This window comes from Lepidochelys kempii, chromosome 6 (genome assembly GCF_965140265.1).
Source record: "Lepidochelys kempii isolate rLepKem1 chromosome 6, rLepKem1.hap2, whole genome shotgun sequence".
Taxonomy (NCBI): domain Eukaryota; kingdom Metazoa; phylum Chordata; order Testudines; family Cheloniidae; genus Lepidochelys; species Lepidochelys kempii.
In genome coordinates, this window is record NC_133261.1 from 131,705,904 (window position 1) to 131,724,312 (window position 18,409).

At 43.8% G+C, this 18,409-nt stretch overlaps 2 protein-coding genes across 3 annotated transcripts in view; one reads left to right on the plus strand and one right to left on the minus strand.

Annotated features, from left to right (window-relative positions):
* Window positions 1–1,145: 1,145 nt before the first annotated feature.
* Window positions 1,146–12,453, minus strand: LOC140913562 (uncharacterized). 2 transcript variants are annotated; one of them, XM_073350255.1, is made up of 5 exons: window positions 12,247–12,453; window positions 7,707–8,438; window positions 5,707–5,913; window positions 3,636–3,852; window positions 1,146–2,130 (listed from the first exon to the last, which is right to left on the minus strand). In XM_073350255.1, exons 2-5 carry the CDS (start codon window positions 8,425–8,427, stop codon window positions 1,935–1,937), a joined length of 1,341 nt encoding a protein of 446 aa, XP_073206356.1. In that variant the 5' UTR covers window positions 8,428–8,438; window positions 12,247–12,453; the 3' UTR covers window positions 1,146–1,934. The 2 variants fall into 2 exon arrangements, with proteins under 2 accessions (XP_073206356.1, XP_073206355.1); XM_073350254.1 differs by lacking the exon at window positions 12,247–12,453 and adding an exon at window positions 9,475–10,150.
* A 488-nt stretch (window positions 12,454–12,941) lies between these two features.
* Window positions 12,942–18,409, plus strand: part of MIS18BP1 (MIS18 binding protein 1) — a 34,887-nt gene continuing 29,419 nt past the window's right edge. Inside the window, exons 1-3 of the mRNA XM_073350253.1 lie at window positions 12,942–13,012; window positions 13,979–14,783; window positions 17,109–17,234. Of these exons, the coding sequence (XP_073206354.1) occupies window positions 14,117–14,783; window positions 17,109–17,234 (793 nt within the window). The 5' untranslated portion in view covers window positions 12,942–13,012; window positions 13,979–14,116. The remainder of the gene's footprint in view (window positions 13,013–13,978; window positions 14,784–17,108; window positions 17,235–18,409) is intronic.

Below are 18,409 nucleotides of genomic sequence, written 5' to 3' on the forward strand. Positions count from 1 at the left end.
AGTTGTTCTCAATGGTGGCAGATGACAGAACAAGGAGCAATGGCCTCAAGTTGCAGTGGGGAAGGCCTAGGTTGGATATTAGGAAACACTATTTCACTAGGAGGGTGGTGAAGCACTGGAATGGGTTACCTAGGGAGGTGGTGGAATCTCCTTCCTTAAAAACCTCTAAAGCCTGGCTTGACAAAGTCCCGGCTGCAATAATTTAATTGGGGTTGCTCCTGCTTTGAGCAGGGGGTTGAACTAGATGGTCTCTTCCAACCCTAATCTTCTATGATTCTATGGTTAGAGGTGATTTCTTCCACACTCCTATCAGCTATGCCAGCAAAACGAGGTGTAGACCTGGCTCCAGTAAGAGACAGTCCCTGCCTCAAAGAGCTTATAATATAAATAGACAAAAACAGACAGACAAAGAGAAGGGGTGAAAACAGAGGCAAAGTGATCCAGCAAAGCCAGGAATAGAATGCAGCTGCTCCGACACCTACTCCTGTGTCCCATTCACCGGACCATACTGCCACTCTCTTTTTCTGGAGCAGTTACAGTGAAATGTAGTAGAACCTAGCAATGTCCAATACAGATCTGGGGAATGCTATGAGCTTCATGGGAGCCTGCAAAATTTAAGCTTTAATTAAAAAACTGAGTTTATAGCCCTTACAGTTGTTGAAACAAACCTTCCAAACATGAACCCAATGCTGCACCGAGCCTTTTTTAGACAGAGAGCCTGAAACACTAGGTATGAACTACCCCATTTATTGGTCTAGCTTCAGATGGGCCTGACCTACACTAGAAAATGTTGTTCACCACTGTGTGTAGCTACACACGTTTTTAAAATTGTTTAAGTACTAGTAGAAACCAAACTTTTCCACACCAGTTCAGACAAGTGCGATTCATACCTGGTGGAAGGTAACAAATTTTTGATCTGTATTTAAAGAAGGTGCTAAAGGTGATCCTGGGAATTACAGATCAATAAGCCTCACTCAGGCATTAGGTAAAATGGTTAAACTAGAAACATAAGCCACTTGGATGACCTTGAGTATCACAGGGAATAACCAGCATGGTTTCTGCAAAGGAAAATCATGTTTCATGAATCTCTTAGAATGGGCCAATAAAATAGATAATAAATTATGGATAAAGGAGAACAGGTTGAATGTTTATTGGGCTTTCAAAAAGCTCTTGACAAAAGCTCCATAAAAGGCCATTACAAAAATCTAAGTAATCATTAGTTGGGAGGTAAAGAGCCACTATGGATTAAAAACTGGCTAAGACACCTAATAGAAAAAATAAATTTTCAGGATGGCGAAAGTTAACTAGAAGGGGCCTGTAGTTCCATTCTGTGACTGGTGCAATTTGCTGGAATCCTGACCTTTTCGGTAACTCACTTTTATCCACCCAGGCACCTCCTTGCTGACACTTTACTGAGACTTACATGCTGACAAGTCCCTCCCCTCTTGTATTTCCCTTATTTTCCAGTATCCCTGAGCCCCAGCTTCTCTTATTTCCTCTGTCCCTTCTCCCATGCCTGAGCTGCTGGCTAAGAATGTCAGTAAAATTTACCAGGCAGAAATGACAACAGAGTAAAAGAAAAATATCATTTGCATGTAGTCAAGCATCATATTAACAGAAGTGTAGAGTTTTATCAATGGCCACTGGAGACTTACTCAGAAATTTTAATATAGAATGCCAGTATTTGTTTACAGTTCTGTCTTAGCAGAGTTACAGGCTCAAAGATGACATTTCTGTTTTTCATATTCATGAGCCACTGGCTGTAGTGAAGAGCTATTCAGTTATGGAGAATGTTGGAGGTTTGTTTCCACTACATCTCTTCCTCACATGGAATTTCAGCAGAACTTTACAGAAACATTCTTCGTTTCCTGATAGCAGTACATTTAGCAATCAAAGGTCTGTAAACAGTGGGGGGTTATAAGAAAGGCAGTGCATTACGTGCTCCATAAGCAGTCACATTTAGAAGACACTGAATGCCACTCTACGAGGAGATGTACCCTGCAGTCCGTTGTGATGCGAAAATTCTGGATTGCTTCTTTTGTCAGATTTGTGCTACCAGTAACATCAAGTTCTCGCAAACTCTCCATTTTAGCCAAGCTCAACAAGATATTGTCAGTCAAAACAAAACCACTGGGGATGAAAAACAGATTGCACTTAGGGCTTCAGAGGGAGTTAGAAACAGAGATATCTGAAATACAGAGCAAAAGAACACTTTCTATATTGGGGACTTAAAGACCCAGAATCTCCCACTAGTGATGGCAGCGATGTGTGTTCATAGAATCAGAGAGATTAGAGGTGGTCTGGGTGGCCTAACAAGTTTCTTCCACGTCCCTGTCCATGCACAAGCATGCCAGCAGTGAGCATCGCCAGGGACAAAGGATTAATAACATAACTAATTGCAAAGAACTTTTTATCCCAGAGGGCTGCCCTATGCAGTATGAATGGGCAAAGGGAATTATATGTCTTCTCCAGACCATGATCAGGGCTTTTTGGCCAACTCACAGCTATTCAAAGGTCAGATCCTCCCCAGTTGCTGGATGAGCTATCAGGCCCCCCTAACCTTAGGAGAGAGGAAAATCTCTCTGCCTGCCCCGGCTGGAGGAGTAAAAATGACAGCTTACCACGCCTGGATGTCACTATCTGGAGACTAGTGAGTTAGAAAGACTTCCCTGGGGGAAAGAATACTGAGGGACCAGATGTACTATCCTCCAGCCAGAGACTATGGCTCTGCCCTTACTCCAGCTCCTCACTTCCCTGCCAGGTTCTTCAGTTATTGGCTACCCAGAGTCATCGCACAGTTCCAAGTGCTGGCACCATACAACCCTCACAATGTCTTCAAGTCTGGCACCCTCCTATGCTCTTTGGAAGTCAACTAATGAGGTCACTCGCCATCACATGTGGGGGTCAACATCATCAACTCACCTCCTGCTCAGGTCTCCCTGTATATTCAGCCGATAAGGAAATGAGGGCAAGTTTCCCATGCCCACAATTCTTCAGCACTTGTGAGAGCAAAAACACTTGCTCCTGCTACTGACTACCCAACTACCTATTAGCTTTACTGGCATGGTAAGGGAGATATCTCCCTTGCCCTTCCCTTCCTCTCCTCTGAATACACTGGGCTGAATCTGATGGTCTGGAAGCAAGGGCTTGTTCACATGGTAAATGGAACCAAAATACTGAATGAGGCTACATTTCACATCTGTAATTATTGCAGTTCAAGCCTGTGTATTGATACTCTTATTTCTGAATAACTTGATTTATTTTTTACTGAATTATTTCAAAATAGGGCATTTATTCACAAACAGACTTGAACTGAAATAGCCAGAGGTGTGAATTACAACAGATTTAGTTATTTCACTTCCATTTACTGGATAAATAACTCCCAGGAGACACAAAACAGGGTAAATAAAGAACACCCATCCCTTTCTTAATCGCTTAGTGCTGCCTCTTTATTTAGCTTTAAAGGGGTGTTAACTATGACCATGTCTACCCACAGACTTGTACCAGTTTATCTAAAAATTGGCTAAAAAACCTCACACTTTTAGTTAGACCAGTGCAGCTTGTAACATCAACAAGTCCTAATGTAGTAAGTTTCTTTCATTCTTCAATATCTGTAGCACATTGTTCAGTCATACCTAAGGCACAGTCTAGTCAGCAGTGGAAAGAGGTGGGGAAATTGTTTCAGAGTCTTTTCATCAAATCCATATGAAAGGGTTAGATCCATTTCTCTTAGCTTCCAGGATTTATCAGACAAACAGCTGAGAGCAGAGTTTGAGAGCTTGGTTCCAATCACACTTAGTTTAACAAGGCTGGAAGGAATGTTATCAACAAACATATCCAAATTGGAGATCCCTTTAAAAGCAGACAGAGAGGACAAAATGGAAAGACATTTATGACTCTTTTCTTGACAATATTTTTCAAAGTAAGTATCAGGGTTTTTTTTAAACAGATACCAAAGTTCTATGTTTTTCATCCACTATTCAGCAAGAATGAGACAGTGAAAAAGCATGAGAGGTACAAATAAAACCAATATTTGTGTTACAACTGAAATCAGGGCTCCATCGTGCTAGGTGCAATACACACACATAGACTATGTCTACACTACCGCGGTAAGCCGACTTAGGCTACACAACTCCTGCTACGTGAATAACGTAGCTGGAGTCAACATACCTTAGGTATGTTGCATATTTATGCTTGCATATTTATTCCTGCCTCTGGAAATTTCTACTATATGCATCTAACAAAGTGGGTATTCACTCATGAAAGCTTATGCTCCAATACGTCTGTTAGTCTATAAAGTGCCACAGGACTCTTTGCCGCTTTTACAGATCCAGACTAACACGGCTACTCCTCTGATGCTTGATACCTTAGGGTCTACTCTGGGGGGGAGGGGTCGACAGGAGAAACTCTCCCATCGACTTACCTTACTCTTCTCGTCAGGGGTAGAATACAGGGGTCGACTGGAGAGCAATCTGCTGTCGATCTGGTGGGTCTTCACTAGACCCACTAAATTGACAGCCGGTAGATCGATCTCAGATCGTGGATCCCTGCTATAGTGTAGATGTAGCCTTAGTGACACACTGTCCCTGCCCAAACAGCTTACAAGCTCAGCAGACAAGACAGACAATAGAAGTATCACTATCCCCATTTCACAGAGGTGGAAGTAAAGCCTGGGGAGAGTAAGTGACTTTCCCAAGGTCACAGAGGAAATCATGGCAGAGCCAGGAGCTGAATTTCGATCTCCCGAGTACCATCTACCTGAGTACCTTAACCCCAAAGTCTCTCTAGGAAGACTACATTTTCAAAACCTGCATTTTCAAGTACTTAGCTTTATAACATAGTATCTTTTGCTCCCCTAATAAAAATAAAAACTTCCAGTCCTGTGACTTCAGACTTGTCTAAACTTAATATGCTACAACCATAGGCACCAACTCTGTGGGTGCTCCACCCCTGGGGCAGAGCAGGGGTGGGGAAGAGGCGGGATGAAGGTGGGGGCTTGCGAGAAGGGGGCGGGTGGAGGTGGGTCCGGGGGCGGAACGAGCACTCCTGGGGCCAGCCAGCGCCTGTGGCTATAGCAGCACAACTGTGCAGCGGTAACACTTCAGTGTAGACACTAACTATAGTGATAGGAGGGATTCTTCCATCGCTGTAGTTAACCCCTCCCCGAGAATCAGTAGCTAGGTCCATGGAAGAATTCCTAGTCTACACCAGGGTTAGGTCGGCATAGCTACATCTCTCAGGGTACTGATTTTTCACACCCCTACATTTTCAGTATAGGCCAGCCCTTACACAGAGGATTAGGACTTCATAGGGGTTTTCACAGGTGCAGCCGCATCAGTGGCTGGTTCCATGGCTGAAATGGGGACAAATCCCAAGCGTAAGTAAGAAGTAGTGGGGATCTGTCAACTGGACTGGGAAGGGAACCCGGAGGGCATTAAGAGCCATAAGGCAGCAGCTTCATTAAATAGTAGATATCTAGACTGATTTTTCAGTCAGGTTTGAATGAACACAGTCAAGCCAAGCAGGTTCTGAATTGGGGAACTGATTTTTTCAGAGACAAGATATATCAGCCAACAGAAATATCCATAAAAATAAGCTCTTTGCTGTCTTGCTGGTTACCATTTAACTGAAGATGAAACTACCCAAACCTTCCTAAGCCTGCACAGAACAAAACCAAAAAACACTGCAATCTTAAAAACAACTTACATAGAAGATTTAATTCTGTCAAGTTTGGTAGGTTCTTCAGCACCTGTCCAAAAACATCCACTGAGTGTAACAAAAAGTCCTTGATGTAACAAACAGTCAGAGTGTGTATGGTGGAGAGCTGATCCAGGAAACGCTCTGAAAGAAGGTTATAACCAGTTTGCCTCAAGGCCAGAGTGTGAAGCTGAAGTTTTGGAACAGGAGGCGACTCTAAACATAGTGGATTGATTGAAAAGGTGGGGGGAAATACTTATTTGACATCCCAGAGATATTTGTTTTCCAATATTAAAGCACAAGGTTGTGTACAAGTCTTTACATTAGGTTCATACTTATGGTAGCACATAGTGAATATAACAGGAAAGACGGGGGGGAAATCCCCCCACACACCCACACTTTGGTTAATAATTTGGCTTAACTGCAACCTAATTTCTTCAAACAGGAAGGTATCTGACAATGAGTTATCTAGAAAGTTTGAACAACAAACTAAACAATTGTTCAGAGGAACAGCCGTGTTAGTCTGTATTCGCAAAAAGAAAAGGAGTACTTGTGGCACCTTAGAGACTAACCAATTTATTTGAGCATGAGCTTTCGTGAGCTACAGCTCACTTCATCAGATGTTTACCGTGGAAACTGCAGCAGACTTTATATACACACAGAAATCATGAAACAATACCTCCTCCCACCCCACTGTCCTGCTGGTAATAGCTTATCTAAAGTGATCAACAGGTGGGCCATTTCCAGCACAAATCCAGGTTTTCTGGTGAGAAAACCTGGATTTGTGCTGGAAATGGCCCACCTGTTGATCACTTTAGATAAGCTATTACCAGCAGGACAGTGGGGTGGGAGGAGGTATTGTTTCATGATTTCTGTGTGTATATAAAGTCTGCTGCAGTTTCCACGGTAAACATCTGATGAAGTGAGCTGTAGCTCACGAAAGCTCATGCTCAAATAAATTGGTTAGTCTCTAAGGTGCCACAAGTACTCCTTTTCTTTAAACAATTGTTGGTTAGTAGAAGGGCTCTGAAAAAAGGTCAGATATGCAAATTTCATAAAGGGTCCATTTAAAAATTATTTTAAGATTCCTAAACTAAGGAACAAATTCCGCTGACGATCCCCAAAGAACTTTCTCTGTGCTCTCCGATTATGTGCTGTAAAGTGAAGATACACAGGGATTTTAATATAAAACAAAGAGGTTGAATCTCTGCTCTAGTGTAAAACTGAAGTATATTATAAAAATGCTACAATACTTAAATGTGTGTGCCAAGATTTTAAAAAATGACTAGTGATTTGGGAGAGACAACGTGGGCGAGGTAATTTTTTGGGGAGGTCACTTTAATGGTGCCTGATTTTGAGGGCAAGTGCTCAGCTCTTTCTGAAAATCAGAACCCATTAAAGGTGTCTCCATTTGGACATCTGAAAACAGACACACTTAAAATCAAGTCACTTTTGAAAGTCTTGGCCAAGAACTATATCCTCCTTTTAGGCCAGGATTATATTCTACAGCCTAATCATGGGTCCCCATATCCTATTTTTAGAGCCTGGGATTCTCAAGGGAGTCCAGCATCCAAAAGCTATCAAAATTCAGGGGAGAGGGACACCAAAATCCCTTTTAAAATCCCAGCCATAATCATAAATTTGAAAAAGCTATTTATATATTCAGTTTAAAATACTCCACAAGCTTTAGGAAACATGTTTACAACATATCAAAACAGTAATGCAATGAAAATCTGAACCTAGTCCACTAAAGCAAGGGGGATACAGTTAAGAATAAATCTTCACTACCAACACACTCTAATATACTCAGCATGTAATCCTTTGAGCAACAATGGACACTTAGGCCCCAATCCTGCCAGCTCTTATGCACATACTTAACGTTCTACCTTGAGTAGTCCTATTGATTTCTCATGGTAGCAAAGTTAAACACATGCATCAGAGCTGGTAGGACTGGTGCCATAATTCTGAATATAGCGTATATAAATATAGCCTATAGAAACAACGCTCACCTTCTGATGAATAAGGGATGGGAAGTCTATCTGGCAAACTGAGGCATAACAAAAAATGCTCCTTATTCAGGATATAAGAAAGTGACAGTTCTCTGAGTTTTGGTAAATGGAATAAAACATACTCTAGTGCTTTCTCAGGAAGAGCCTTTTGCACAGTATGCAATGAGAGCAGATGTAGGTTTTGTAAGCAAGCAATTCTGATCAATTCACTGCTACTTAAGAAGGTTATGCCGCACAACAACAAGTGGGTAAGGTGTTGAAAGTGCACAATTTCCCTGATTACACTTCTCTCAGATAACCTAGAGCACATTTTCAAGTGAAGTTTCTGTAGATCTGTGAGCAGCTGTAAACCTTGCAGGATTTCCTTGCTCCAGAGGGAATCCACAGTTACATCTAGCAGACCAGGCATGAACCTCAGCAGCTTTTGCCATTGCTTAAGCCCGATTTCTTTCACTTCTACAGAAGTGATCTTTCTTTTCCGAAGCACGTCCCAGAACTCGGCATTGAAAGCGCTTATGCGTCGGAGAACAATGGTACTCTTTTGCCACACAACAGGCTGATCAACCAGGTCCTTGAAGAGACTGCATGTGGCACGGACCTTGGATTTTTCCGCAGGAGGAAGGTACCTGATTATCTCAGTCAGCATTTCTTGCGGTAACTGCAGCAAGTGAGTGGCTCTCATTATCCCTGTATTACTGGCTGGCATACTTTTCTCCTGCATTCTTCCACTCTCTTAAAAAAAAAAAAAAAAAAAGACAACAATTAGTTACATAGCCAAGAAAAGTATTATGTAAATGTAAACCCTGTGGCCCAAAGCCTACAAGAGAAAGGAGTTGACTGAATGCGGTAGCATGACTGCCACCTACATTTATACCACATATTAACATGTACCATGAAGTACATAAATGCGTGCATGAACTACAGTGTGTTTTGTAGACATACTGTAAATAATACCATACCTGTCTTACAATAAAAGAATGTTAAGGTTGCAAGGTCAGGTACAGGAAAGTTAGAAAGTGGCAGAATTAAGGTTGTCTGTGCATGATACCGTAGGGCATTGAATACGGTGTTAAAAATTCAAGCTGTCACTTGAAGTATAAGGGTTTTCTGATCTTGTTTGCAGGCTTGGGGGCTCTGTACGGAAGCACGTGATCTGGATTTTCAGCAGTCAGTCTGTAAAGAGTCAGCCTAGAGCAAAGTGGGTTAAGTTGTGTTTCTCTGCCTTGGGGAGCAACCTGCTTTGCCTCTCTCTGATTTTGATTCTTGTGTGTTAGTGTTCTGGAATCTAAGAAATAACAGTGTGTTACATTGCCACTTTCCAGAGAGAGCATTTTATCCAACTTTGCTGTTTGTATGTTACGAACATAACCGATAGTCTTTAATTACATGATTGCACAGAATTTTTTTCCAAAGAACCTCTGCATCATTCACCACGCACGATGGAAAGTGTTCACAGGCCTTATTTATTGCACACCATCCAAACCCAGAATTATTAATTTCAGGTTGTCTTCTGTGCACTCACTGTACTATCTGAGCCTAAAAATATTAATGATTTTATCTTCGCAACTCTCCATTTTACAAATGAACAAAGGCACAGGCCCAGATATTTAAAGGTATTTAGGCATTGCTCTGCTCTGTGTTGCAATGGTCCACTGATTTAGGAGTGTGTGTCTCATTTTAAAATGTGAGCGAGGAGTTTAAGTACCTAGGTCACTTTTGAAAATGACACTTAAGCCTTGCAATGCTTAACAGAGCAACACTTAAATACCTTTAAAAATCTGGGCCAAAGTGACTTGCTCAAGGCCGCAAAGTGAATCAGCAGCAGAGTCGGGAGTAGAACTAGTCCCACAATCAACCAGTCCTGTGCTTATTCCTCCAGACAGCATTGTCCTCTTATAGCTAAACAGCCATAGCTGAAGTTGTGGGTGCTCAGCATATCTGGAAGTCAGGTCCCAAGTCAGGTGCTCAGAAAATGATGAACACACAGTGGCGAACTGTGAAAGTTCTGGTTTCAGTAATGTGCCTTGCATCACACAAACTCTGTCTCTGAGGCAAGGATAGAACAGAGTTCTTCCAGGTAGCATTCAACTGCCTGAACCACAAGATCATTTTTTCTCTTCCTGTAGCCCTCTGCTTCAGTCATGGCAAACCTTCCAATTTCTGAAAACAAGCCAAAAGTACTACAGCCAACAGCCTTATTCACAGCCAAGATTCATTCAACTGCAACAAATAAAATACAGACCCTGCCAAGGAAGAAATGGGAAGACAAAAAACAGGCGAGAGATTAGACACGTAATATGTCTAATTAATTTGCAGCATGAATCAAAGAGAAAATTAAAGATTTAAGTGGATTTAATGGCATTTCTGGAGTTTTAAAGCCAAAGTATGGGTTATTAAATAATTATAAATTTGACTTCTTCCCCAAAGGCAAAAGAAGGACCAGATTTATTCAGAGATCTAAATGTACCTGAAATGAGATCTCAGAAATTCAAAGAGTAAAAGAGTATTGCAGAGCATGATAACAATTAGTACTGATTCTGAAGCAACAGCATGCACTTTTTATAAAAATGGAGCAAAGAAATGTGGTAATGCCAATAAACTATAAAGTGGTAAACAAGATAGATATGTAGAAAAGACAAATCTAATTACACCACTGCCAAGAAAAGAGTCCAAAAGGGAGAGTAACAATTAATGACTGATTTCCAAGGTTCTTCATAGTTGCTATAAATCTCTGTAGGAATCAGAATGCAAATCTTCAAGAAATGGATTATTATTTTTTTAATTTCAAAGAATAATCTATTCTGGTTGAATGAGGTGCACCGAGTTTCTCTTAATATTAAAAGGCTCCCGCAGCCTAGCCTAAGCCCTCCTCATTGTACCTTATTTCAAGTGCACAAGGAACTGGTATTCTTCACTGATATTACAGATAATCTAGCGCAGAAGGGATAAAATGGGCAATGATACATTAAGTCTTACATTTCCCGAGGCAAAACAGTATGTAAAATGCTGGAATGCTAGAAGATAGCAATAACCACTACTATAGGATGGAGCCACTCATCAACGGCACCACACATGTACCTTTGTACATTAAACACAGCCAATACACTTTATTGCTATTGCCCCGCTATAGCGCCAAGATCTGTTATCATTATACCTAGGCCAAAATTACAATCTAAACAACCAGACACAAAATATAAAAGTGCCCCTAACCTTGCAGCTCCTGTTTTGATGTTTTACCAACTTCCTCTGGTGTTCTCTCTGTCTCCAATTCTCTCTCTCTTTTAATTTTACCAGCTAATGTTGGGTTTCTTTTCAATTACCTTACCAGATGATCCCAATTTAAGTGATTGACACATGGTTAGCAGCACAGGTAGGTGAAACCCGTAACATAATGCAAAGTTATTGGCTTGCTGAAGAAAACAGTGCCTTGGACTGGTGAGCACTTCTCTTTCAGTTTTTCACAGCTAATCCTCTCTCCTCCACCTCTTGCACATATGTTGACTCGCATCCCCCTTACGCACACAATATCCTCTCATCACTCACACAGGTTGCTCCCCTGCAGATACCTCTCTCTTCTGGGGTTGGAGTTTCTCTCTACAGACTAGAGGAGGAGAGGGAAAGCAGCAGAGATAGTTAGGAAATCCACAATGGATGGTCTTAGCAAATAATAGGGTCCAGACAGCCACTCCTGCCTAGATGCCTTGAGCTTGTAAAGGAGGTTTTTCATCAAACTGGATGTTTTCCCTGAAAAACTCAACAAGCTGTCACCAGCTTCATCCCTGAAGAGGCCAAGCTTGAACTTTGATCACCAGTAATTGTGTATTTTCCTTTTCCTTGATTTAGATTTTATATATGTGCACTGTGCATAACTAGCATAATTATCCAATCAGTTACATTGTTGAATAGTTACATGGCCTTTTGCCCGCAACTCTGAATTTTAAAGCTCAACTAGTAGAGCCAATCTAAATCCATGAGGTCTGGTCTATTAGATGCCTTTGCTATCTCCTGATTTCACTCCCTTTTTATTTTCTTATCTCAGTGAGCCAGCACATCTGGATACAAGTTTTGTTAGTGTCACCATTCACTTGTCTTTTTCCTCTTTTCTTTTGTAACATGGTGGTAGAACTCACTATCTGGCATATTACCCCAGGCACTAACGGCACCTACAAACATACGATTTTCCACTGAATGCATCCGATGAAGTGAGCTGTAGCTCACGAAAGCTCATGCTCAAATAAACGTGTTAGTCTCTGAGGTGCCACAAGTCCTCCTGTTCCTTTTACAAACCTACTGAAGTCACTGGTAGGAAAAGGGCCACCTCGTCACCTGATGGATATAAAACCGTATGCCCAAGTGCCAACGAGATAAATAACCCACTCAGAGGGAAAGGATTTCTGAAATTGAAGGAGACCTTTGCCTTTCTCGACAAAACGCAAATCAAACTAAGCACGAGCATTTCTTTGCGGCGGCTTAGGAAATGCGAGGAACAAAGCAGAGGGGCCCCTCCTGTTAATAAACAGCACTTGGGTCATGCAGCCACCTGCGCAGGAGTAACCTGCCCCACGCCAGCGAAGCTGCTCCGTCGCACACAGCGTCCGAGGGGAGCCAGCGCGCTTTCCCCAGCCCCACAGCAGGCAGCGAGAGCAGAAGCCCGTTCCGGGCCGGGCCGGGCCGGGCCGGGCCGCGAGCGGGTGACCCCCTCAGGCCGGTTTCAGGCGTAGGGGCCGAAGGGCGGCGCAGGGCCCATGTCTGCGGCGAGCGGGCTCCCCGAAGGGGGGGGGAAACAAGAGAGGAGGCCGGCTGGGGCGTGGGGGGCTGGCCCCGCCGCCTCTTCGTGGGGCCCGGCATCTTCCAGCCCCGCCCCACTTCTGCGGGGGCGGGAGCTGCTGAGGAACCCCCCGCGCGCCCCCAACACCGGGCAGCAGGCCGCGCTCCCTTTCGTTTGTAAATAACAAAGGGGGGGGGAGGGTCCCAGCCCCCCAGCGTGGGGATCCCGCGCCGCTACGGCACGAGGCGGGGAAGGTAACGGCGCCCGCAGACCGCCAGAGCCCAGCGAGCCCCTCCCCGCCTGGTTCCCGCCCGGTTCCCGCCCGCCGCGCCTTACGTCACGTCACTGCGAGCGAACCGCGGGCCGGCGGGCGCCTCTGCCCGCTCCGACCACGGCCGCAGTCCCGCCTCCGCCGACGTCACTCCCCTCCCTGCCAATCAGCGTGCGAGGCGGCGGGACTCAAAACTTGTAACGGCCGCGCGCGCGCCGCGCAGGGGAGAGGAGAGCGGCGGGCGGGCGGCGAGAGCGGGGCGGCGGGGTGAGTGTGGCTGGCCGGGCCGGGCCGGGCCCTGCCGCGGAGGGGCGGGCGGCCGGGTGGCGGTGTGACGGGGCAGAGCGCGGACCCAGCCTCTCGTGGGCCCGGGCCGGGCTCGGCGCGTCTCGGACGCCTGAGGGGAGCGGCGCGGCGCGGCCGGGAGCCCCGATGGGGCGGGGCTGTCAGGCTCGGCGTGGCCCGCCCAGGGCGAGACCCGCGCTGGTCCCGGGCTAGGGGGGAGGGCCAAGGTGGGTGACCGCTTGTACCGGGAGCTGGTGGGAGGCACCAGCTGTCAGCAGCACCGGCTGTTCCCTCCCGGGCGTTGTGTCTCCCGTGGCCGGTGCTCGGCGCTGCACACGAGCTCTGTCTCGCCCATGAAACCCCCGCTCTCGTGGCACAGCTGCCCCGGATAGGGACTGTGGCTAACAGGGCTCTGGGGATGGGGAACTCCTAAGCCCAAAGCTGATCTTTCCCCATCGTTTTCCTGACGCCTGGAAGAGGCTGGAGCCTTGTAGTTTTAGAAAACAGCCAAGGGACTTGATCCCGTTCCCCTTGAAGTCACTTGTGAAGTCTCCTATTTACGTCAGGGGTCTAGAATTCTGCTCCTTGAGACATTCTTAACCGAGTAAACCGAGCAATCCATGACATCTGATGAAGTGAGCTGTAGCTCACGAAAGCTCATGCTCAAATAAATTGGTTAGTCTCTAAGGTGCCACAAGTCCTCCTTTTCTTTTTGCGAATACAGACTAACACGGCTGTTACTCTGAAACATGACAATACAGTTGCTTAAGTGTGGCATGTTTGGGTGTCACTTTTCTGAAACTAAATAATTGGCTGTGAAACAAGCAGGCTGCCCGTCTGGATGTAGCACTTCAACTTGATTGATGTACAACAGAAGTTTACTTTAAAATGTGGCACTAGCAGTGAAAACGTAAAGACCAACTTTTTTAACCACGTTTCTCTTTTTAGCTGAAATTTGAAGAAATAAAGTCGACAATCCATGGAATTCTTGTTCCTCCTTCCGTTATTTAAAAAACTATACCTGAACATGCACATTTTAATGACTTTGCAGTAGGAGCACAACACGTTGTTGTCAACATTGGCAAGATGATTGCTACACCTTTAAAAAATACAAGCATTTCAAAATCTCACATTTCTTCTAGCAGACGAGGAGATATGCCTTTGCAGGCAATCTTACTGAGTAACATACCGTCAGGTACTATTACTCCTTTAAAAGATTTGGTGAAATTTCAAGATGCTGGTCTGACTACTTCTGCAACAAAAGAAGCTGTGCTCCCTTCAGTTTTACGTGACTTCAAGGAAAACCATGCAAGAGGCGCAGGAACTTCCAAGAAAAGGGAAGGTATTTTTCAGTCCACATTAATAACGGGTGGCACATATGTTAAAGAATTTCTTGACCTCAGTGAAATAAGGCCAGATTCTGACACTGTAGCAGTACAAGTTGCATCTTGCCAGCAGCAACAGATCTTGCCACTAAAAGACAAAAATTTACTGAAACGCAAAGCTTGTGATCCTTTAACTCATGAATCTCCAGCAAAAATCTTCCAAAGAATGAAAGCCAAGGCATCCCATGAAAAACAGCATCAAATGCCATCCACGGGAACATTGTTAGGGACAAATTACAACAGTGATTTGATCCTGACTCCTGCTACAAAACTTGTCCATCAGGGAACACAGGATAAAAAATCCAGTGATGAAGAAAACCAGCAAAAAGCTGGCAAGGTACCTGATAGACAGATCCAGCCAGGGAAAGGTTTGTTGCATTATATTTCCAAGATGCCTGGTTATATTACATCTCCAGTAAAACGCAAGGATGATGGTGGTATCTGTCTGATCTGTATCACTGTAATACAGTGATTGTGTGTCTGAATGGAGGGATGGATCAAGCTTCAGGGAGCAACCAGTACACATAGTCATGGATTTCTATTCCATCAGGTGTGCTATGCTTTTGTAGGGTTTTAGAACTGGGAGTAGGCTGCTGTGGAGGGTACTTCACATTGCCACACTGTCCCTGTGCTGTGATGTCTTAGGGGGAGTGACATGGTCTGTAGTATCTTAATGTCTTATGAACAATATAAGACCACTGTTGTCATACAGTGTTCTAGTAGTTTTGAGCCTTTTTATGTCTGTATTCAGGCTGTGTGCAGGCTACAGCTTAACTCGGTATAAGTGGCATCACGCAGGGGTGTGAATAAGTCACCCCTCTGAGTGATGTAAGCTACACCGACCTAAGTGCTGTTGGTGAGAGAGCTTCTCCCATGGATGTTGCTACCATTGCTTGCTGGGGCTGGAGTAATTAAGTCGATGGGAGAGCTCTAGCCTCAGCAGGAAAAAGCATAGAAAACTTAACTGACTGAATTTCCCTGTACAGAAGTTTCCCATTTGTACACAGTGACAAAGGAGTAAGAGGAACTGGCTGGCTCCCTTAAGTGTTCATTTGCAGATATCTTAATGTGTTTTTTTTGTTTTGTTTTTTTTAAAGGTGTGGAATTTTTTGATACTAAAGTTGTCAAGGTTCCTCCCCCCCTCTGAACTCTAGGGTACAGATGTGGGGACCTGCATGAGAAACCTCCTAAGCTTATCTTTACCAGCTTAGGTCAAAACTTCCCCAAGGTACAAAATATTCCACCCTTTGTCCTTGGATTGGCCGCTACCACCACCAAACTAATACTGGTTACTGGGGAAGAGCTGTTTGGACGCGTCTTTCCCCCAAAAATACTTCCCAAAACCTTGCACCCCACTTCCTGGACAAGGTTTGGTAAAAAGCCTCACCAATTTGACTAGGTGACTACAGACTCAGACCCTTGGATCTTAAGAACAATGAACAATCCTCCCAACACTTGCACCCCCCCTTTCCTGGGAAATGTTGGATAAAAAGCCTCACCAATTTGCATAGGTGACCACAGACCCAAACCCTTGGATCTGAGAACAATGAAAAAGCATTCAGTTTTCTTACAAGAAGACTTTTAATAAAAATAGAAGTAAATAGAAATAAAGAAATCCCCCCTGTAAAATCAGGATGGTAGATATCTTACAGGGTAATTAGATTCAAAAACATAGAGAATCCCTCTAGGCAAAATCTTAAGTTACAAAAAAGATACACAGACAGAAATAGTTATTCTATTCAGCACAGTTCTTTTCTCAGCCATTTAAAGAAATCATAATCTAACACATACCTAGCTAGATTACTTACTAAAAGTTCTAAGACTCCATTCCTGGTCTATCCCCAGCAAAGACAGACTATAGACAGACACACAGACCCTTTGTTTCTCTCCCTCCTCCCAGCTTTTGAAAGTATCTTGTCTCCTCATTGGTCATTTTGGTCAGGTGCCAGTGAGGTTACCTTTAGCTTCTTAACCCTTTACAGGTGAGAGGAGCTTTCCCCTGGCCAGGAGGGATTTCAAAGGGGTTTACCCTTCCCTTTATATTTATGACAAAAGTAATAACAGTTTTGGTTGTTAGCTGGAATCTTCTGTTCCATTGTGGGGTAGTAATAGCACTACTTATTAGGGGTGAAGCCTGATCCCACTGAAGTCAATAGCAAAGCTCCCATGGATATCAGTGGGGCAGGATTTCAGGTCTTAAAGGTTTTTAAGAGCTGAACTGCTCATGTAGAGAAGAGATCTAAGACAAAAGGGGGAAAAGACGGGAGGTAAAAACAAGAAAAGAGAAAAACTGAATCTCATTAGACTGTGCCTGTTTCTAGCCATAGATAAGAAGCACTGCCCTTTCCTATTCCAAAAGACAACTCTGATATTGGCAAGTAGAGGGAATATAAGGAGTGAGCCAAATCAGGTCTGTTGTGAAGTGGGACATGACCTTTATTTTTTAAAAAAAATAAACTTTTTAATGGAACAGTGTCCCACTTGGAACAAATGGCTAATATAAATCCTGTTTTTTGTTTGTTTGTTTTTTAAAGTTTGAAATACAAGAAATAAGAGAATTATGTATTTTTTTCATTGGAGAAGTTAATGTTCTATGAAATGTATATTTAGTCTAGTAATTTTTAAATGAATACTAACGATTTCTGTTATACTGTTGTTCGCTTCCTGAATTTAAGAGAACATTTTTCTTTTAGCACTGCATTGCACCAAGATAGCGCGAAACAAAAATGTGGATTCCCTCGCTGTGGACACTCTGGTTTCAGAATCTCCTCAAAAGTTCTTCTTGCGCATGAAACAGAAAGTGCAGAAGCAGCAAAAAGGTACTTTTCTTGGCAGTGCTGGTAGTGGTTCTTAAAACAGTGACTGGTTTCTTATGTTTCTGTTTGTTTAGATGCACTACACCCTGGCCATAACGATCCCATTGGGATCAAAGTCATTTGTTCATTTTAGCGAAAGAGTCCCGCAGGAGCGGGGAGGGAAGGTGGTTGACTGCGATAGCTGCAGGGGCTGAAGGAGGGGGCAGCCATGGAACTCAAGGTGGGATCCAAGGACTGGGTTCATTATAGCCGAAGGTTCGTTATTATCAAGGGCATTATAGCGAGGGTGTGCTGTAGTTAGAGTACAGTATCTCCTCTTCCCTTCCCCATCATTGCCTCACCACTCGGGGTTGAAGCTGAAGACAAGCAACTTAACTTTGTGGGGCCCCAGGCAATTGCTCTGCTTGGTATCCCCTAATGCTGTCCCTGATTTTTAATCTACTGGCTATGCAGAAAAACAGGCAGGCCGTGGAATTTTTTTGGCATGGATGGGAGGGAGGGTGTATCATTTTCTTTATCAAAAGAAAAAGGCTGAGAACCCCTGCACTGGACGTTTGTCTAGATTTGTACCAGTCCTTCATTTTGAGATGGGTGGGGGTGTAGGGTGTATCATTTATCTTGTCTCTTTTATAAAATGACTGCTCATGACATCTGATTCCAATTGTGGAGCTTGGTATTATCTTCTCTCTACTATATAAACTTCTCCCTACTAGCAGTACTATGTAAATTTCCATCTGTTTTGTCTCTCCAAATTCTGCCTCTGTGTGGACAAACGGATGAGGTAATATCTCTTATAGGACCAACTTCTGTTGGTGTGAGAGACAAGTTTTTGAGCCACACAGAGCTCTTCTTCAGGTCTTCGTGGGCAGACAAAAGTTCTTGGAGCCTCTCTATACTTCTGCATACAAATTTAAGACTTCTGTGTTCGTCACTTTATCACTACCAGCTTAGGAGCAGTTTGGTAAGGACAGCAGGTGAGGAAGGTTGAAGTGGACTTTAGCAGCAGAAGTCTTACTTGCAGCTCATGCAGCTGAGTTGCTGGTCTTGGGGTATGTGGAAATCATTGTGCCAGCTGATTGGGGGTGGAGGGGAAGCTATAGTTTCTACTCAAGATTTTTTAAAAAGAAAAGGAGTACCTGTGGCACCTTAGAGACTAACAAATTCTTTGAGCATAAGCT